At 44.7% G+C, this 21,360-nt stretch overlaps 2 protein-coding genes across 6 annotated transcripts; one reads left to right on the top strand and one right to left on the bottom strand.

Annotated features, from left to right (window-relative positions):
- The first annotated feature begins 565 nt into the window (after positions 1 to 565).
- On the top strand, positions 566 to 19,208 carry PPP2R5D (protein phosphatase 2 regulatory subunit B'delta). Of its 3 annotated transcripts, XM_074310857.1 has the most exons (16): positions 566 to 762; positions 3,759 to 3,836; positions 13,342 to 13,561; positions 13,753 to 13,952; positions 14,037 to 14,147; positions 14,293 to 14,385; positions 14,731 to 14,861; positions 15,542 to 15,601; positions 15,723 to 15,831; positions 16,056 to 16,109; positions 16,470 to 16,640; positions 16,729 to 16,856; positions 17,401 to 17,502; positions 17,593 to 17,665; positions 17,792 to 17,908; positions 18,001 to 19,208. In XM_074310857.1, the coding sequence occupies exons 1-16, from the start codon at positions 736 to 738 to the stop codon at positions 18,136 to 18,138; spliced, it is 1,812 nt and encodes a 603-aa protein (XP_074166958.1). In that variant the 5' UTR covers positions 566 to 735; the 3' UTR covers positions 18,139 to 19,208. The 3 variants fall into 3 exon arrangements, with proteins under 3 accessions (XP_074166958.1, XP_074166957.1, XP_074166959.1); XM_074310856.1 differs by having other exon boundaries at positions 600 to 762; positions 13,753 to 14,147; XM_074310858.1 differs by lacking the exons at positions 566 to 762; positions 3,759 to 3,836 and adding an exon at positions 12,293 to 12,400.
- MEA1 (male-enhanced antigen 1) lies at positions 19,092 to 21,235 on the bottom strand. Of its 3 annotated transcripts, none has more exons than XM_074310871.1 (4): positions 21,098 to 21,235; positions 19,945 to 20,222; positions 19,746 to 19,848; positions 19,092 to 19,496 (listed from the first exon to the last, which is right to left on the bottom strand). In XM_074310871.1, exons 2-4 carry the CDS (start codon positions 20,209 to 20,211, stop codon positions 19,345 to 19,347), a joined length of 522 nt encoding a protein of 173 aa, XP_074166972.1. In that variant the 5' UTR covers positions 20,212 to 20,222; positions 21,098 to 21,235; the 3' UTR covers positions 19,092 to 19,344. The 3 variants fall into 3 exon arrangements, with proteins under 3 accessions (XP_074166972.1, XP_074166971.1, XP_074166974.1); XM_074310870.1 differs by having other exon boundaries at positions 20,707 to 21,131; XM_074310873.1 differs by lacking the exon at positions 21,098 to 21,235 and adding an exon at positions 20,971 to 20,994.
- Positions 21,236 to 21,360: the final 125 nt, after the last annotated feature.

Genomic DNA, 21,360 nt, shown 5'->3' with positions numbered 1-21,360 from the left:
TTGGCAAGGGCTGGCTTTGGGGGAGGGGCACTGAGAGGATTGGGAGTCACACTTAAGTCGCAAATCGGGGTAGATTATCGATGATTGATGCAGGCTTTACAAGTTTTATTTTTCCCATTTTGTGGAAGCAACCATGGCTGAGGGAGGGAAATGACTTGTCCAAAGTCACAATGTGCCCGCACACAGAATGGGTCACGCCTGGGACTCATCCAAGTCTTCCGATTTTGCGCTACGTGCAGGAAAGGAGAAATGGGGTCCCCGCGGACAACGGAGAGTAGAAGGGAGGTAAGCGACCCAGGCTGGGAAACCGGGGCTCCCTGGCCGCAGGAGCCCAACTCAGAGTAGCCCGCGCAGAGCCCAGCTTTGATTTCCTTCTTACCCCCGCCTCCCATTCCAAGATCCACCCCCTTAGGGGGCGGGACTCCCGCTTCAACCAATCCTAGGAACGAACTCTGGCGGTTTGTACTCTTCCCTTCCAATAAGGAAAAAAAAGAGCCCCTTTGGCTGCAAAGGCCAATCACGGCAGGGGAAATACGGTTGTTAGGCAGGTTTGGGGGAGCTGGGGCCAATGGCAGGCGCGGGCACGGCTCGGCCGGGGCTCAAAGCGCAGGCAGCGGCGGCGGTGGCAGCGGCGGCGGCAGCAGCGGCGGTGGCAAGAGGCCGGAGCGGGCCCATCGCAGCAGAGCGCAGCCGGAGCGAGACCCCGGGGGCCGGGCCGAGTCAGGCCAGGCCGAGATGCCCTATAAACTGAAGAAGGAGAAGGTGAGCGGGCCCGGCTTTCCCGGCCCCCGCCCTAGGGCCTGCGCGGGGAAATAGGGAGGGGCCCGAGCCAGGCCCCGGGACAGCCCCGGACCGACCCTCCCGGGCCGCGCCGCGAGAACCCCCGCGCGCTCTGCACCCTGAGCCCGGGCCGGGCCCTGCATGCTTCCTCAGCCTCTCCCCGTTCTTCTGCGCCACCTCACCCCCAGCACACCGCGCGCGCACACGCACACACACAGAGGCAGCCCACACCCCTCTCTCCTATATACCCCCCAAATACAAGGCCCCATAGCCCCTCCCCAAAGCACCCCACAGCTCCTCTCCTGTGCACCCCAGGATGGGTCCTTCCCGGCCTCCCTGTCTCCCCCAAAACATGCCTACTGTGGGACAGCTTCCCTGCACTGTTCCCTCGAAATACACGTAACCTTTCCCCTATTTTGAGGCTATTCCTCCTTCCAAGCATATAGCTCAACCCAGCCTCTTCCACTTCTCTGTCCCACGATCACCTTCTCCTAGGGGAGACCCCCTTGCAACGGGCAGGACAGCCCCTTCCCTCTGTCTTCAGGCCACCTCCTTCTTTATTTCTGGTCCCCCTCTCTCTTCTCCTCAGAAGGGTGACTTCCCTCTCACTCAGGGACAGCACACTCTTTGGGTGACTCCTTTCTCCGCCTCACACACAGTAGGGCGTTCCCTTCCTTCTCTCCACCTCACACACAGTAGGGCGTTCCCTTCTCTCTGCCTCTCACTCAGTAGGGCGTTCCCTTCCTTCTCATCTGAAGGTATCCCTCTTTTTTATCCTCACACCATCCCATTCCTTTTAACTTGGGGTCACCCCCTATTTATACATATGCAACCTAGGACAGTCCCTTCCCTTTAATCAAGTCAGCCCTGTTCCAGAATGTTCACCCAGAGTCAGAAATCACTTCTTCCTTCTAACTTGAGCCAGTCCCTTTATCTTCGTCACCTAGTCTAGCCCTTACTCTCCAGCCCAAATTGACCTAATTTCCCTCTTCTCCTTTTGAACCCAGAACAGTTCTCCACCTGTTTATTGCCCTGCTCCCTCATATTCTTTTTCTCTCCTTCAATTTTGGGGAGCACTGTCTTGACCTTAACCCTGGAGAATCTGAGATCTCATCCCACTGGCCAAATAAAATTTATCTATCAAAAGTTCCTTCCTCCCTCCTCTCAGATACCAACAATATAATAAGAAATTCATTAAAGTACTCATGTCTTTTGCCTAAAAGTAGGAAGTGCCTGATTCTACTTTGTGGTTAGGGAAGCTTTTATCATTCTGTTACCTATTTCCTCATATTCTTTACTTTTTCAATACTTATATAGGCAGATCTTTCTTCCTCTGTTCTAATTCCCTTTGTTATTTTTTCCTGTGCATGTTGAAACTCTGATCCAAAAGTGGGGTTACTTTGGGGTACAGAGTTCCATGTGTTATGCTAGAATACTAACTCTCCATTCCATTTGTCTTTGCTTTCCTTCTAGCTGAGTCTGGGAGCAGCTGAGTCTGTCCTTTTGAATTTTAATCTCTTGATCTTTACCTGTTGTTCACCAAGTAGTTTATTCTAGGTTTTTAGCACAACCTCTCAGACTCTTGGTGTAAAGACAGAAGAGCATGGGGGTTTTGGTGGTGGTTTAATATTTCTGACTCTCTGCTAGCCTCTGGGCTGTATAAGATATATGCCTGACCTAGACTTTGCCCTTGGGGAACTGACATTGCTAAGATAATCTATACTGCACCATTTGAGTGATCTCTATACTGGGCTCACCAATAGGAGGTTTCGGTCAGTAGCTCCTAATTGGAAGGAGGAGACAGTACCTACCCTTAAGTAGTCCCCTAGTCTGTCGGGGAAGGAAGGATATAATATATAAGGTCCAGGCAACTGAAGCAGAGAAAATAAAAGAACAATAAAACCACGGGCCTAAGTGCAAGAATGGAAGGTGATGCTATAGGGATTTGAGTGATTAGATTTAGATATAATATATCCCATTTTGGATTTTGATTTAGAATTTGAGTTTTCTTTTTCACTTGATTCCCCTAACTCTGAGGTAGATCTCCCTTAATGAGATTCAGAAGGGGGTGAAAAATCTTTATAAAATCTTCCTGGCCTGGGAAAACATCTCTTGGGGGGAACCCAGCCCTCCCCATTGCTCATGTTCTAAATTGGCTGAATCTCTTACTTCACTGGGCCCCTGGGTGTGACTTCCACTTCAGCTGGTTCCTCCTGGTTTGGTGGCAGCATTGTAGGGGAGTGTGTGCAAGGACCCCTCCAAACTCTAGCTCTCTTTGACTTTCTTTCCATCACTGTACTCCAAAGCTGGGTCAAAGTGTGGTCACTGTGGTTGACTTGACCAGCAAGCAGCAGGAAAGTGAGGGGGCCCACGTACAGCTGATTGCTGCCTCTCTGCCTTTGCTCCTGCTCATCCCTGCCCTCAGAATGCCCTCATCATCCTTTTGTCGTCTTGAAGCTTTCCCCAGCTCTTCCAGCCCACACTGATTGATCTTTCCCTTCTCTGAACTGATAGAACACTCAGGACCATGCAATTTTTAGCATTCATGTGTTCACTTATTTACGGATGCTGGTTTTGTCGTCTTAGCTGGATTATAAGCTCTTTAAAAGGAGGCAGTCGTGTCTCTTACCACTTCCTTAACTCCCGTAGTGTCTAGATATAACGGAGATAAATATTTGGTAATTAATATGAGGCTTCATATTATGGAAAGAGCTCTGGATTAGGAATTGGAGGACCTAGGTTTGAAACCCTTGTCTGCTATTTACTAGCGGTGTGACCTCAGGCAAATCCCTTTCCTTTGGTTTTCTCCTCAGTAAACTGAGGATGTTCTCAAAGATGATCTCTAAGGCACCTTCCAGCTCTAAATAGCATGATCTTGTGACTATTTGCTACATAGCCCAGATAACCCATTAGATTCTAACCAGCCAAACCATTCTTGTTCCACCAGTGGCTGCTAACCGTGATTCTTTTTTTTCCAGGAGCCTCCTAAATCAGCTAAAGGGACTGCCAAGCCCAACAGCGGAGGGAAAGATGGTAGCGGGGAAGGTACCGAGGAGGTAACGTATGTGGTTGCTTTTCTTGTATAAGTCCTACTTCCTGAACTCAGAGCACAGAAAAGGGTGTGAGCTTGAGTGTGGACTCTATATGAATGCTAGTTGTATAGGCAGAGAAAAGGATCAAGTCCCTTGTTTTTGTAGCAAAGTTCATCCTAGAGCTGCCTTTGCCTTCTCTAAGATGGTTTGACTACCCAACCACTCGCCCACCCCCCGCCAAAACAAAAACAAAAAATCTTGGTAATGTTTGCCCATATTTCTTAATGCTTATATATATACTTTTTTTTTTTTTTTTTTTTTTTTTTTTTTGATTAGGTAATCAGGGCTGTGACTTATCCAGGGTCACAGAGCTAGTAAGTGTCAAGTGTCTGACGCTGTATTTGAACTCAGATCTTTCTAACTCTAAGACTGGTCTCTATCCACTGTACCACCTAGCTGCTCAACTCCCAATTCATACATTCTTCCTTTTGAGTATTAGAGGTGAGAATGATAGGAATAATGGTTAGGAAAAGGAAAAAATACATGGATTTTAGATGAGATGAAGGGTGAGCCTCACAGCTTTGGATTGTGAGAAGAGGGCGCATTAGGAGTGTATTTTCTCCCAGGCTAGTCTCCATCTACCTTTCCTCACTATCCAGTGGAAGTCCCTAAATGGCAGAAAGGATCAGAGTTCAATATACTATAGCAATCAAGGAGAGGAAATAAAGGGCAGAATTTGACAGCAGTGGGAAGAATGAAAAGGAAATGCTCAGAAAAATGTCAGTCAATAGGCATTTATTAGATTCTTAAATTATGTTAAGCGCAGGAAATATAAAGGCAAATACATAGCCCCTGTCCTCAGGAAGCTCATATTCTAATGGGAAGGAAAACATGCAGCACTTGTTCATATAGGATATATTTATGTTAGAAACTGAAGGTTACCTAGAAGAGAAGGTAACAGTCATGAGGAATGGGAGAAGACTGGGAAAAGCTTGTCTTTGGAAAGCTAGGAGGAGAATGTGAGAAGGTGGGGGACAGGCAGTGAAAAAGCACATAGCTTGGGATGTTGTGTTTGAGGAATGCTAAGAAGGTTGCTGTCACTGGATCTTAGAGTTTGTGTAGGAGAGTAAAGAAGAAGACAACTGGAAAGGTGGAAAGTCCCTAATTGTGAAGGGCTCTTACAAACCAAGCAGAAGATTTATAATTGATCCTCCTGGAAATAACAGGGAGCCACTGGAATTGACTGAAGTGGAAGGGAAGGATGACATGGTTGGACCTGCACTTTGGCTGTTGAAAGGAGAATGGATTGGAATGAGGACAGACTTAAAATAGGGAGACCCACTAGAATGCATCTTGTGCTGGGGTAGCAGTTGTATGAGGAAGGAAAAGGAGATGTGTACAGGATCTAGAAGGTAGAACCAAGACTTGGTAGCAGACTGGATGTTTGGATGAGTGCAGGGGTAATTTGAGGATGACCCCAGGTGGTGAGCCTGGATGATTAGGAGCATAGAGGGACCCTTGACTGACAGGAGAGTTCAGAAGGAGGCAAGTTTGGGAGGAAGGAGAATGTGTTTTAATGAAAGAGCTGGGTATCGGTCTCCAACTTCAGTGGAGAATATTCATATGCATGCAGTTTAGCTCTTTACTCTGGGTTTGAAGCACTCATTCATGGATCGTCAAAGTCCTGTACTTTTTTCCTTTTGTATATTAGTCCCTCCAAAGAGGCAGATGGGAAAAGATGAAGTGGAAACAATTCTTATTTCTTCTGTTATCTTGTTGGTTTGATCAGGAGAGAAGATGGATTAATGTGAAGATTTGGGTTTATCCAGGGATTTACATTACTCAAATTATTTTTAATCTCTAATCTTGGGTAATAATGGAATATTGACTATATCTGTATTGCCCGTTTTGTTCTCATGTTGAAAGTCAAAATAAGTAATTAAGTTTGACTTTATTATATAGATAGAGAAATGGAGGCCTAAAAAAGATGAGTGGCATGTCCAAATTCACAGAGTGAGTAGAAAGCCAAGTTTAGAATCTATTTGACAATGGTGACATTAAGGTATAAAAAAAGCCTTCTAAGAGATAGCTAGAAGCCTGGAATTCAGCATGTTTGGAAATTGGGTTTGATGTTCAAAGCATTGTAAGAGACTTTTTCTTTTGCTCCCTCCTTTTCTCCCCTAGACAGCATGTAATCCAATGTAGTCAAACATGTGTAGTTCTTCTAAACATATTTCCACATTTATCATGCTGCACAAGAAAAAGATCAAAAAGGAGGGAAAGAATAAGAAAAAAAAAAGCAAGCAAATAATAATAAAAATAGTGGAAAAACTATGTTATGATCCACATTCAGTCCCCACAGTTCTCTCTCTGGGTGTAGATGGCTCTCTCTCCATCACAATTCTATTGGAATTGACCTGAATTACCTCATTGTTGAAAGGAGCCAAGTCTATTATAGTTGATGGTCACAGAATCTTGTTGCTGTACACAGTGTTCTCTTGGTTCTGCTCACTTCATTTAGCATCAGTTCATGTAAGTCTTTCCAGGCTTTTCTAAAATCTTCCAGCTGATCATTTTTTATGCATTCATATGCCATAACTTAATAAGCCATTTATTCAGTCATTGTCCAATTGATGGGCATCCATTCAGTCCACTCTAAAAAGGGCTGCTATAAACATTTTTATACATTCAGGTCCCTTTCCCTCTTTTATAATCTTTTTGATAAGAGACCCAGTAGAGACACTGCTGGGTCAAAGGATATACACAGTTTGATAGGCCATTGAGCATAGTTCCAAACTGCTCTACAGAGTGGTTGGATCTGTTCACTGTTCTATCAACAATATATCAGTTTCTCAGTTTTCCCATATTCCCTCCAACATTCATCATTATCTTTTTCTGTCATCTTAGCCAATCTGAGAGGTGTGTAGTGGTGCCTCAGAGTTGTCTTAATTTGAATTTCTCTAATCATTACTGATTTAAGCATTTTTTCATATTATTAGAAATGGCTTTAATTTCTTCATCTGAAAATTGTTCATAACCCTTGACTATCATTTGGAGAATAGCTTGTATTCTTATAAATTTGAGTCATTTCTCTATATATTTTAGTCTTTATCAGAACTGTTGGTTATAAATTTCCCCCCCAGTTTTCCACTCTCCTTGGCTGTATTGGTTTTGTTTGTAAAATACTTTTTAAATTCAATATAACCAAAATTATCTATTTTGCATTTCATAATGTTCTCTAGTTCTTCTTTGGCCATAAATATCTTCCTTCTCCACAGATCTGAGAGGTATACCAGCTCTTGTTGTTCTAATTTGATTATAATATCACCCTTTATGTCTGAATCATGAACCTGTTTTACTTGGCATATCAATTAAAAGGTTAATTTCACCCTAAAATAAGACTTAGTGTGGTAGAAGATGTTTGGAGGGCAGGAGGTGAGCAATAAGAAAGGCAGAGGAGAGGAAGGAGAAGATGGGATTTTCTCTGCTAAAACAGAGTTGTCCTAATGGCTGGAGAAAGGCTCCTTGTCAGACATTAGTCTATCCTTGGCCTTCTGCTCTATCCCTATTCTCTGAGACAGACCTTCTCTAAAAGCCTTTTTTCCCCTCAATAATATTTTATTTTTCTAAATACATGTAAAGATAGTTTTCAACATTTTTATGGGTATTGAAATAATTTTTTTCTTTTAAAATTTTTTCTATAGTATTGTTTTTCCAAATGCATGTAAAGATAGTTTTCAGTACTGAAAACTATATTCATTTTTATAAAACTTTTTATTCTAAATTTTTCTTTCTCCCTTCTTTGTCTCTCTTCTCCTTCTCCAAGACAGCAAGCAAATTGACATGTTACATATGTGCAGTCCTTTTAAACATATTTCCAAATTTGTTATGTCATACAAGAAAAATCAGATCAAAAGGGGGAAAAAACCATAAGAAGAAAACCAAACCTTAAAAAAAAAAAAAAAAAAAAAAAGTGAAAACACTATGCTTTGATTCACATTCAGTCTCTAGTTTTCTCTGTGAATTCAGATGGCTTTTTACATCACAAATCTATTGGAATTTTTTTGAATCACTGCATTGTTGAGAAGAGCCAAGTCTATCACAGTTGATCATCACATAATCTTAGTTGTTACTGTGTACAATGTTCTCTTGGTTCTGCTCACATTACTCAGTATCCATTAATATAAGTCTTTCCAGGCTTTTTTAAAATCAGCCTGCTCATCAATATTCTGTTATCTTCGTATACTTTATTCAGTGATTCTCCAGCTGATGGGCATCCACTCAGTTTCCAGTTTCTTGACACTACAAAAAGAGCTGTTACAAACATTTTTGCACATGTGGGTCCCTTTCCTCTTTTATGATCTTTTTGGGATACAGGGACTGCCCCCAAAGGGCTTTTAAGGCTAAACTTGAACAGCCTCAGAGTCTACCAGAACCCAGACTTTTTGTAGGTGACCTGCACTTGGGTGTATGGGGTCATTGAAAGGAGGGAAAGGATGGGATTATTTCTTTTGAATCCTGAGCCTTTTCATATACCAACAAAGCATCTTTGAGGGAAGAGTCTATGGGGACATTGTGTATGGAGAGATGTGTGTATGTTAAAGGGAAAGAGACCTTTTAAAACCATGATTACTGGATTATACTGTGGAACAGAAGTTCTTGAATCATAAACCTGACTGAAGGACTCTAAGAAGAGATCATCTTCCCAACCCTATGTCTCCAGGGAAGACCATGCCTAATCCAGCCCATACGAATGAAAATCTCTCATTTTTTTAAAAGATCTCCAGGGAGGAAAATTCTACCCCCACTCAGGCCAGCATTTACAACCTTTCTCTATTAGGAAGAACTTCCTAATAGTTTACTTGGATTTTTTAGTGGAAAGTTCACTGGATTGGGAAGCAGGAGATTGAATTGGGATCCTGACCAGGGTTGATAGGTTACTAAATTAAAATAATTTCCAAGGTCCTTCCCAATGCTAAAAATCTGTAAATCTGTTATTTTGAAATTATCAGGACTAATTCGGCAAAACTTATCTTCAATTTGAGGAGCAAAGGCTTGAAAAATTCAAATATCAATTTAGTAGATAATGATTCCTGAGTCCCTTTGGCTTGCTTCCATCCAGACTTCTTCTCCTACACTGGTCAGTGTCATGAGTTAGTAATTCTCTTAGTGCAGAATCCTATTTTGAAGTTTGGGGGAGAAAGGCAACAGAGACAGAAGACCATCACTCTGTTAGAGCAGCTTCCACTTTGAGAGAGGAGATGGAGTACTCTAGTCAGGGAACTCTAGCCAGTAGGGGAGAGGGATTCACATAGGCACACTGCTTCAACAGACATATACACACATGTACCTATAGTGGAGGAAAAAGAATAAATAATCTGATAGGAGAAACACATTCTTCATACTTAGGCATAGGACTGGACCTGTGATTTCATTGATGTAGAAAACACCCTCCACAAGTGCAGATCTTTATAACTTACAGCCCTGAGAAGAAGTTAAATGACCTGCTTACAGTCACATAGCCAGGATGGTTCAGAGTTTGGACTTAAATCTGGGTTTTCCACAACAGCTCTCTACCTGCTTTGACACTACGCCTTGCCATGATCAGGTAATTCTAGTTTTATGCCACAGAGACAGTCTTTCTCCTTGGGCAGCCTCAATTTGGGTGGTGATCTTCATATACAAAGAAAAACAGTGAAGAGTGTCAGGGTGCCAGTAGTACAGGAGATGCTTTCTATTAGCTAAGGGAGCTTAGGGAAAAAGAAATAGACTATGCTAAAGCTCGGAAGTGGGTGATGAAATGGGTGAGGATCAGGTTTGCTGGGTCAATGTTGCTTGGTGTTCAGTTGTGCTCAGCCCCGATGCCAAAGTAAACATGTACTTAGAGAGTGAATTGGATGGAAGCTGGTTCTGGAGAAGTTGGCCAAGGAAAGTTAAGGGAACTCCCTGCAACTGCTAGTGGGCATTTGACACTTGGGAGTCATAATTTAGTTTCATTACATTGTTCCTTTAAAAGAAATTTTTTGTGTGTGTGTGTGTGTGTCTGTGTGTGTGTGTGTGTGTGTGTGTGTGTGTGTGTGAAATTTGTTACCCTTTCATTATTATGGAAAATGCAATGGGATTTGGGGTTAATGACCTGGGTTAATGACCTTGGCTTTGAAACTGACTAGCCATCTAATTGAGCTTAACCTCTGAGTTGCTTAATCTGGATCTTAACTTTTGTGATCTGAAAAGTGGGAATAAATAATGAAATATTGCCAGTCAAACAGGGATATTATAAGAAAAATTCTTTTACTCATGCATAGATACTGTGGGAAAAAAAAATTCTAAATAAAAAAAGTAGTGAATAAATGGAAAAAAAAAAAAAAAGAAAGAAAAATTCTTGACAGACTATAGAGCTCTATTCAATTGTGAGTTACAGTGATAAAGTCTGAGAGCTTTAGAGGTCTTAAAGGGTCCCTATTTCTCATGTGCCAGGCTGCTTCACCTCCAGGCTCTTATCTTTCAGCTGAAACTGCTCTCTCCAAGTAACTTAATGATCTCTTAATAGCCAAATTTAATGGCGTTTTTCAATTGTTTTCCTTCTTGACCTCTGTGCAGGCTTTGACTTTATCAATTATCCTCTTCTCCCTGACACTCTTTCCTCTCTAGGTTTTCATGGCACTATTTTTTTCTTGGTTCTCTTCCTACTCATCTCAGTCTCCTTTGTCCCCCCCCCCCCAACTCTTCCAAGGGCTTTTAAGGCTTGATTTCCAAAATCTGTGGGTGTCTCACAGGACTTTCTCCTGGTCCCACTTCTCTTCTTTCTCTATACGGTTTTACTTGGTGATCTCATCTGTCCCCATGGATTAAATTATCATTTCTCTGCTGATGATTCTCAGATTTGCTTATCCAACCCTAACCTCTCTGTTGACCTTCAGTCTTCTATCCCCAACTATTTATGAAACATCTCAACCTGGATGTCCTATAGACATGCCCAAAATTAAACTTCATCTCATCTCCCCACAAATCTCCTCTCCTGAACTTCCCTTCACATCCTCCTAGTCATCACAACCTAGGTGTCCTTGACTTCTTACTCTTTTACCTCCTCCCTGCCACCACTCTCTCCCAATATCCAATCTATTCCTAAAGTCTGATGTTTCTACCTTCAAGTCATTTCTAGTAGACTTTTCTTTTCTGACATTCCTGTTATCCTGGTACAGATCCTCATTACTTCTCACCTGGATTGTTGAAATAGCTTGCTGTTTGGTTTCCTTGTTTCTGTTCTCTCCCCCCATTCCTGTCCATTCTCCTAATCAGCTACCTGAGTGACCTTCCTCAAATGCAGATCTAACCCTGTCAACTCCCCTCTCCCACTTCATCAACTCCAGTGGCCCCCTATCAATTATAAATAAAACCTAAAATCAAATATAAAATCTTCTGGTCAGTATTCACAGTTCTTTGTAACTTGCCTTGCCCATCCTGTGCCAAATTACTTCCCACCAGTCTTTTCATACTTTACACTTCCCTAAGTACTTTTCAAGCCAGTGACGTGGGCCTTCCTGCTGTTTCTTGAGCCTCACACTCATCTTTGATTCTGGCCATTTTTACTGCCTGTCCTTCCTTATCTTTTTCTTCAGGGTTTCCTTTCTTCAAGTCTCAGATAAAATACTTTTCCAGGAAGCCATTCCCAGTCTTCTATCCTTCTGATATCTTTCTTTCTTTGTTGACTATCTCCAGTTTATCCTATATATAGCTTGTATGTACAAAGTTATTTGCATAGTTTCCCCATTAGACTGTGAGCTCCTTGAGAGCTGGAATTGTTTTTTGTTTTTTCTTGATATATATTTATCATTTAGCACCATGTCGGAGACCTAATAAGCCCTTAATAAATGCTAGTTGACTGATTTTACAGCCTATAAAGGATTTTAACTATGAATTAGTCCAATTATTTCATGTTAAGAGATGGAGATACTGGTATTTTACTTCCTAACCTTATAACCTGTAATAGAAAATTCTTGATTGGATGTTATATTAACACTCAGTATAGGATTTAATTCTTGTTAGAGAATTATGATGTGTGAATAGCTGATCTATGAAAGTATAGAAGATGAGCTTCCCAAAATGATGCATCCCATTGGCTTCCTCTTTCTTCAGTTCTCTCTTTTTCTCTCTTTCTTTTTAAGCTAAATTAAAAATTTTTTCCCAATTAACTAAAAACCCTCCTTTCCTTCCCACCTCTCTCAACCCTTATTGGAAAAAAGAAAGAAAAATCCTAAATAACAAATTATTTATAATCAAACAAAACAGATTTCTTCATTGGCCATGGCTAAAAGTTATCTCTTACTTTGTAAGACTCCTGATTCCACCTTGTTGCTAGGAGAAAGATGGCGTTGTTCATTATGAATCTCCCAGAATTGTGGTTGGTCATTGTGTTAATTAGTCTTTTGTGGGGTCCGTTAGCCTATCAACATGAATACTTTGCTTTTGTTTCTATTTAGTGATTTATCCTGGTCAAGGTAGGAATAATACTTGACCCTTAATGAAAAAGGAAGTGAAAGAGTTGGTCCCCTTCTGGGTGGCAGTGGAAGCACTTAACAGCAAGCTCAGTGAGTACTCAGCAGCCTCTTTCAGTGAAGGGGATACAGGAGAAAGCTGGGGGGGGGGGGGAATGTAGGGTACAGTGGAAAGAACTCTTAACTTTGGAGTCCAAAGACCTGAGTTCAAAACCTAGGCCTATCACTATCTGAGAGACTTGAGGCAAGTTATTGCGTATCTCAAAACTCAGCTTTTGATGGTTTCTAAGATCTCTTTCAGTTCTAAATTTTGGTCCTCTATTTCTTTTTTTTTGTGTAGTAAGGTACTGTGATGCTGTGTTGCAGTGCTGTCAAACCCAAATAAAAAGAACTGAAAACCTACAAATTAACATTATCAACATTGTATTGTATTTTTAATTTATTTAGTTCTACATTTCCCAAAGATACTTTAATCTTATTGTTCTCACTTTTCTGTGAAAAGTGAGGGAGGTACAACAGGGCTTTTGCTTTTATGATCCTTGTGATCTTGTCTGATAGGCACACAATTAAATACTGACAAAGATTATATATGATCTGTCACAAGACTGTCTTTAATTGATAAAGGAATGATGCAAAAAAAAGGTTATGAAATCAGAAGAAAGAGTAATTACTGAGAATTGGAATGGTCTTAAAAAGGGCTTGTGGAGTCTTGATTTGCCATGTACCTTAAAGGTTGGCTAGGGTTTGGAAAAGCACATTGCTTTTTCAAATCCTCATTTCCTGGATAAATGTTTCTTTGTCCTGCTCTTTTTCTCTCCATCCTGAGACTGCATAGTGAATCTAACTTTTAGTTTCTTATTTCTTGACTCTCATATTTGTCAAAATGTCATTTTTTTAAAAATCCAGAGTAGAAAGTACAATTTCTGCTTCCCTCTCCAATTCCATGCCCCAAATGGATTCATTCATCCTGCTACTTACTATTCTCCCTATAGTTTTCAGTGTATTTGGCTTTCAACAAGGACCTGTTTCTGTAGGTCCAGCCTCAGCCACCTCAGCCACAGCCACAGCCTCAGCCACAGCCTCAGGCACCGTCATCCAACAAGCGGCCAAGCAACAGCACACCTCCCCCTACACAACTCAGCAAGATCAAGTATTCAGGGGGGCCCCAGATTGTCAAGAAGGAGCGGAGGCAAAGTTCTTCTCGACTAAACCTCAGCAAGAACCGTGAGCTGCAGAAGCTCCCTGCCTTGAAAGGTGAGCAGGTATAGCAGGTGGGCCTAGTGTCAGGGGACTCCAGCATGGAGCATTGCTGGGCTTGAAGATAGATGTTGAAGGTTGGATGAAGGATGTATGAGATTTGTGGGGACTTAGGTGGTGAAGGTGACTAGAGGATAGGTTGGATTTCTGATAGAGTGGACCTTGATGCTGTCTGGGGCTCTTGGCAGACTCCCCATCTCCAGAGCGAGAGGAGCTCTTCATCCAGAAGCTACGTCAGTGCTGTGTTCTCTTTGATTTTGTGGCTGACCCCCTGAGTGATCTGAAGTTTAAGGAAGTGAAGAGGGCAGGACTTAATGAAATGGTAGAATATATCACACACAGCAGAGATGTCGTCACGGAGGCTATTTACCCGGAGGCTGTTATCATGGTGAGGATGGAGGGAAGCTTGGGTATCACCCCCAAGAATGGGATAAGGGCCTTTGACTGCTCTGACCTGGGCTCTGCCCCTCAGTTTTCAGTGAACTTGTTCCGGACACTACCACCATCATCCAACCCCACGGGGGCTGAATTTGATCCCGAAGAGGATGAACCCACCCTGGAAGCTGCCTGGCCCCATCTGCAAGTAAGGAGGGTTTAGGAAAAAGAGGAGGCAGCTGTGACTTAGTGGACTCTTGTCTCAGATACTGGGGTAGTATAGAGAATTCTGGACAACTCTTTCGTTGGTCTTTGAAGGTGTTTATGGAGCTCTCAACTCCCTTCCTTCACAGCTGGTCTATGAGTTTTTCTTACGTTTCCTGGAGTCTCCTGATTTTCAGCCAAATGTGGCCAAGAAGTACATCGACCAGAAGTTTGTCCTTGCTGTGAGTTACCAGGATTACTGTTTCTTATTTTGTTTCTCATGAACTGAAGCATATCTCTAGTTGTTCTTGTCCCTCTGTACTAAACATGTCACTATTCCTTGTACATAGAGCTATGAAAGGGATTAAAAAACTTAAGGGACCTTACCATGTGATGATATAGACTAACCCTTGTGATCAGAATGATCAAGGTAAAATTGAGATTCCTTTTGACTTCTCAGAGATGCTTGCTTGGTGCAGGCCTCCTATTCTGGGGCTTATTTCCTTGGGATTCCCTCTTCAGGCCTTCTTGTGATCTCTCTGATGAATTCTGACTTTATCCCACTCATTTTCCCTAACTTTCCTCAGCTCCTTGACCTGTTTGACAGTGAGGACCCCCGGGAGAGAGACTTTCTCAAGACCATTCTTCATCGCATCTATGGCAAGTTCCTGGGGCTTCGAGCTTATATCCGTAGGCAGATCAACCATATTTTCTACAGGTAAAGAAAGAACATTGTGGCACTGAAAACGGGCCATGTCAAGGGGACATGGGGCAGCTGCAGCCTTCATAAAGATAGTTGGGTGATTTTTCTTAAGAAAATTGGGTTGTGCTGAGTGAAATGAACAGGACCAAGAAATCATTATATACTTCAACAACAATACTGTATGATGATCCATTCTGATGGACGTGGCCATCTTCAACAATGAGATGAACCAGATCAGTTCGAATAGAGCAGTAATGAACTGAACCAGCTACATCCAGTGAAAGAACTCTGGGAGATGACTATGAACCATTACATAGAATTCCCAATACTCCTATTTTTGTCTGCCTGCATTTTCCTTCACAGGCTAATTGTATGTTATTTCAAAGTCCGATTCTTTTTGTACAGCACAATAACTGTTTGGACATGTATACATATATTGTATTTAATTTATACTTTAATATATTTAACATGTATTAGTCAACCTGCCATCTGGGGGAAGGGGTGGGGGGAAGGAGGGGAAAAGATTTTGCAACTGTCAATGCTGAAAAATTACCCATGCATATCTTGTAAATAAAAAGAAAGAAAATTGGGTTGTGGGGGAACATGAGAAAGAATCAGAACAGGTAGAGCTGCATCATCCATGTGGCAGAGATGATTGTTAGATAAGAACAAACCTGTGCCTCCTTTGCTTCTAGGTTTATTTACGAGACAGAGCATCACAATGGAATTGCTGAGCTACTTGAAATTCTGGGAAGGTGAATGAGGAGTCCCAACACTTGCATGGGTGAACCCAAGGGCAGGATGAGGGGAGAAGGTAGTATATTGTATCATAGATCACTGCTGCAATATTGATAATGTCCTTTCTTTCCCATTTAGCATTATTAATGGCTTTGCCCTGCCCCTCAAGGAAGAGCATAAGATGTTCCTTATCCGAGTCCTGCTTCCCCTACACAAGGTCAAGTCTCTGAGTGTCTACCACCCTCAGGTGAGCTGCCTTTCTCCCCTGACATTGCCATATGTGGGTTACTTCATGCTAGCTAGGTCTTTTATAGGCACTGTTGAGCTGGGGGAAAAGACAAGTCCTACTAAATAGAAAAAGAAAGGTTCAACAACTCTCTGCTTATTAGAGAGTGCTTTCTCTAGTTCTTCAAATAGCTCCTCATCTTAACTTGCTTCTACCTTTGAGCTTTGTCTTTGGATATTCTCCAGTTGGCGTATTGTGTGGTGCAATTCTTGGAAAAGGAGAGCAGTTTGACTGAACCGGTAAGTGATCTGCAATCTTGGCTAGGTCCCTTACAGCCACACCTCCCCTCAACCTCAAGGCTTTCTATGCTGAGGGGTGAGAAGCCAGAAATTAATTATCAGTCCATACCACCGTCTGACTCTCATGTAAAAAGTTTGTTCACTCTTTCAGGGAGCTCCTAGTTTGCTACAGACATGGTTCTTGTCCCAGGGATTTTCATGTCTATTGACAGAGATGGGGACTTGTACATACAGAGCAAATAGATTAAAGACAGAAGTATATCATGGTGGAGATTGAAGGAATGAGAGGTCTGAAAAGCCTGGGGCAAGGGAACAAGCATGCAGAAATTTGATTTGTTCTCACCTCATCTCAACCCATAGGTGATTGTAGGCCTCCTAAAGTTCTGGCCTAAAACTCACAGTCCTAAGGAAGTAATGTTTCTCAATGAATTGGAGGAGATTCTGGATGTCATTGAGCCCTCTGAGTTCAGCAAAGTGATGGAACCGCTCTTCCGCCAGCTTGCCAAATGTGTTTCCAGCCCCCACTTCCAAGTGAGTCTGGAGCCCTGCATCCCCCTGCACACCTATTTTTTCCCAAGCCAGATACTCAGCAGTACACTGCTCTCTTCTTCTTCTCTAGGTTGCTGAACGTGCCCTCTATTACTGGAACAATGAGTACATCATGAGCCTGATTAGTGACAATGCTGCACGCCTCCTGCCTATCATGTTCCCTGCGCTCTACAGGAACTCTAAGAGCCACTGGAACAAGTAGGGCTTGAGGTGGGAGGGAGGGGGCAAAGCCAGGGGCTCTTAAGGCTTGGAGCCCTCCATGAACATTTGTGAGGGTGCACAGGTGCTTATTGGGCCCTTGAGGAGAGCACAAAGGAGTCAGGGTATGAGTACAAGCAGGCCCCTATTATGACACAGCTCATTCCCCTAAATGTAGGAGCAAGCCACATGTGTCCTTTCTCATGCTATCTGTAGATCAAAAGGGTTGACCATGTGATCTGTACAGTCTTTCTAGCTCTAAATATGGCTTTGTGGAGGTAAGAAAGCTTTTTAAATGGGAAAATGGCAGTTATCTTTGACAGGATCATAGATTCTGATTTGCAAGGGACCTTGGAGGTCATATCATCTGATTTGGTCCTTGGTGACCATATGTCAGGAAGATAGAAGTTGTAGTCATGGGAATAGATGTTCATTGCCTACTCTTGTGCTGGGCCTAATGCCAGCTGCTGATAGACAAGTTGGGGGGTGGGCCCAGGGCAAGATTTGGATGTCAGTGTCTCGGCCTGCTCTCTTGGGAGTACAGGACTATCCATGGGTTGATCTACAATGCCTTGAAGCTGTTCATGGAAATGAATCAGAAGCTGTTTGATGACTGCACACAGCAGTACAAGGCTGAGAAACAAAAGTGAGTACCTGACCCTAGGGTTTACCTCTTCTCCTGGCCCCTTTTCCTCTCCCTCTTCCCCCTCCCCCTCAGCAACTGTTGTCTCCACAGAGGCCGATTTCGACTCAAGGAAAGAGAAGAGATGTGGCACAAGATTGAGGAGGTTGCCCGGCTCAACCCCCAGGTAAGCTTCATTTTACCCTCTACCCAGGCCTTTTTAGGGTCTCTTCTCGGGGCATAGGGGTCCAAGAAAGCTCCAGCCTTGAGCCATCTTTCAGATCCTCACTTCTCCACCTCTCCTCCTCCATAGTACCCCATGTTCCGAGCACCACCCCCACTTCCCCCTGTATATTCAATGGAGACAGAGACCCCCACAACTGAGGACATTCAGCTCCTGAAGAGGACGGTGGAGACAGAGGCGGTGCAGGTGGGTCGAGGGAGAAGAGCTGCCAGGGAGGGCTTCTGTCTCCCGGCCAGCATCAGCACGGCCATCTCCTGCATTGCTTTTTCTTCCCCTAGATGCTGAAGGATATCAAAAAAGAAAAGGTGCTGCTTCGGAGGAAGTCAGAATTGCCCCAGGACGTGTATACCATCAAAGCTCTGGAGGCTCACAAGCGGGCTGAGGAGTTCTTGACAGCCAGCCAGGAGGCACTCTGACTTACCTCCTCTCTCTCACCCAGGGCCACTGCCCAATCACCCCTGGGACACTGCTCTGGCCCTTCAGCCCCTGCCCCCCAGCTGACCTGGGGGTAGGATGGGGTGGGCACCAGCTCCCTAAAAACAGAATACTTGGGTCAAAGACTCTCACTGTGGCCTGGCCTCCCTGTGACTAGTGTAGACATGCCCTGAAGATGCTCATTGTTCATAGCTGGGATGCCCCCTGCGCTGACTCCCATTCTCTAATCTCCCAGGTGTTTGGGGCCAACTCTGAAAATCTCTTTAAACACTCCTCCCTCCCAACCTTTCCCATCTTTGAGTTGAAGATCCCTACTGTATATCCCTTTCTCAAAGGGATCTGTAAAGATCAGCAAAGAGCTACAGACTCAAAAGTTGCTTCTACCCCATTGAGGGCCAGGATGGACAGTCTCCTAGTTGTGAGGGCTAGAGGCTGAGGCAGAGCAGGTGAAGAAAGGCTGGTCCCTAAAGCATCAGACTCACAGGGGACCCTTCACATCTCCCAAAAGGGGTTTTGGGTAGAATCACTGAAGCCCTCTGATGCATATGCCCTGTGACCTTGCCTGACTCAGATCAGACTGGGGGTGGGAAAAGATCCCACATAAGAGATATACCGTCTGAGGCCTCTTAGGGACTAAAGGGTGGGAGGGGAGGAATGTATAGGGAGATACTACCACCTTTTAGTCCTCCTCCTTTCTCTAAGCAGCAGTCCAGGGATCACAAACACTAAAAGGGACCACCCTAGGCCTGCTTGAATCCCTGTCCTGCAAAGCCCCAGAAATGGGGTGAGAGAAAAGGGTAGCACCTTAAGGTTCTTCCCCAGCTTCAGTTGTCCCAACATCTATTTATTTCTTTGTACCCAAGGCCAGACCCTTACCTGCCTCACATTGGCACTACTGGGGGATTGGGGTGCTGGGGCACAGATGGCGCCGCTGTTGGCTGTGTACATAGGGTGCTTTATTCTCTGCAAAGTGTTACATGCTAAGGTGGGTTGGGCTTGGGCAGATGTCCCCATATGTACAGAATTGAATAAAGTGGATCTCTGGAGAGAAGTCCGAGTTTGCCTGTAATGTGGAAGGGAGTAAGAGGAACAAATAATTTGGGACCAGGAATTTATCCAGTTGTGTATCAAGGTGGTACCAGGTCTGGAGTGGGGGGAAAAGGAAACAAGATTGTTCTCAGTGGTAGTCACTTCCATGTAGAGGTTGCCTGTCGAGCCTGCAGAGTCTTCTGTACCACATCCTCCCACTGGGCATCTGAAATCTCCTGGGCCCAAGCAGGGACTCCTGGGGCAGGCAAACTTACTCCAGCCATGGTCCGTTTCACCAGCTCCACATGTTCTAAAACCATACCCAAGTTTCAGTTAGGGAACAAAGGAAACTGGCCTATCACCAGCCTGCTTCCTGGGAGGGGTGGGGCATCCTGAGGCCTCAGACTGATGAAATTCCCCAAAACTAAACCACCCCACAGAACAGCTGACTCCTTTTGGTTTCAGGGCTCACTACTGCTAATGACAGTTCCCGACTTACTTAAGATTCAGTTCGACCGACTTGCTCCTAATTTTGGAACAATTCAGAAATTGTCATTACCTGGGTCCATGGGTATGGAGCTTCTGCTGCTCAGTGCTACGGCTCCTTCCTCTTCCTCATCTTCACTCTCTACAGGAGGGTCAGGCAGATGCAGCCCCAGGGCCTTTAAAGCAGAAAGAATGGGATTGTAAGCTGGCTCTGTAGGGCCCCTGGCTGCCCATCCTTCCCATTCAGCCCAGAACTACCATGAATACCACACCTGGATCCGTTCCTGAATGTCAGTAACCGCATCTTCAATACCTTCCACTGGTGCCAGCTCTACTTCTTCTTGCTCAGGGTCCTGGTTCAGAGGCTGGTAGGAATAGTCTGTGGGGCCTGAGCCCAAGTCTTCAGGCTCCTCCTCAGGTTCTTCACTCCAGTCACCTGTGCCATCTGTGGGGCCCTGGTGCTGCCCCAGATCTTCATTCTGGTTTGGGAAGATCCGCTCAGGACCCATCTTATCTTCCCCCAGAACCACTGCTGCCATGCAGGCCCGGACTGGGAGACAGGGAGAAAGAGGTTTGGACCCGTTAGGCCCATTTCTAGTTCCTCCCTCCCATCTTAAAAACAAGTCTACATCAGCCCCTTCCCCCCAACTTCACTCTCAGCACTGCTTTCCTCCCCTCCTTTGGGGCTCTGATACTCCCCGTCCTCCCCATAGGAGTCTCTCCCCTCCCCCCCCACCTAGTTTCTTTCCTCTGTCCCTCCCCAGTAGGTCTCAGCTCCTCCTAGGGATGATTGGCCTCCCACTGCAGGTGCTCCCTCCTCTGGTCTCCCCCCCCCTAGGGTGTCCTCCCCATTACTGGGGCTCCCTCCTCTGGTCTCCTCACTACAAGGGCTCCCTCCTCTGGTCTCCCCAATATGGTGTCCTCCCCACTCCTGATGCTCCCTTCTCTCTTTTCCCCATAGGGTGTCCTCCCCGCTCCGGCTCCCTCCTCTGGGTCCCCCTTATGTGGTTCCTCCCCACTCCTGGGGTTCCCACCTTTGTTTCTTCCCATATGGTGTCCTCTCACTCCAACAGCTCCCTCCGCTGGTCCCCCAATATGGTGTCTCCTCCACTCCAGGGGCTCCCTCCTCTGGTCCCCTCCTTAAACGTGTTCCCCCACCCCCCCCGGGCTCCGTCCTTTGGTTCCCCCTCAGGTGGTGTCCCCTCTACTCCAGGAACGCCTTCCTCGGGCTCTCTGCTATGTGCTTTCCCCTCTTCTTGTTTCCTCTTCTTTCTGGCTCCCCACGGGGATCTCCTCACCCCTCTCTGGGAGCTTCCATCTTCTGGGTTCCACATACGGGAATCTCTCCTCACCCTACTCCTCGGCCCCATCTGCAGAATCCCATCCCCCATCCCTCGGATTCCCCCACTACTGAAAGAACTTCACCTGCTCCGAGCCCGCGGCCGAACCCGCACTCCGACTTCCGGGGACGGAATTGTGGGATCGAATTACACGTTCCTTCAGCTCCGCCCACTTCTGGTTCCCACTCCTAATTGCTCTAATGATTGACGTGGCCTGGACGCCCTACCCGCTTTCGGTGTTGAGAATGCAGGACTACATTACCCAGATATTCCTGGGTCATCTTCACGTATATAGCCGCAAGAAATACTGTTTCCTTTCCTCCCGCCTCTTTTCATGCTACGGACTAC

This window comes from Sminthopsis crassicaudata, chromosome 4, assembly GCF_048593235.1.
Source record: "Sminthopsis crassicaudata isolate SCR6 chromosome 4, ASM4859323v1, whole genome shotgun sequence".
NCBI lineage: Eukaryota > Metazoa > Chordata > Mammalia > Dasyuromorphia > Dasyuridae > Sminthopsis > Sminthopsis crassicaudata.
The sequence above is the reverse complement of the archived record's forward strand: the minus strand, read 5'-3'. Positions and strand labels throughout refer to the sequence as shown.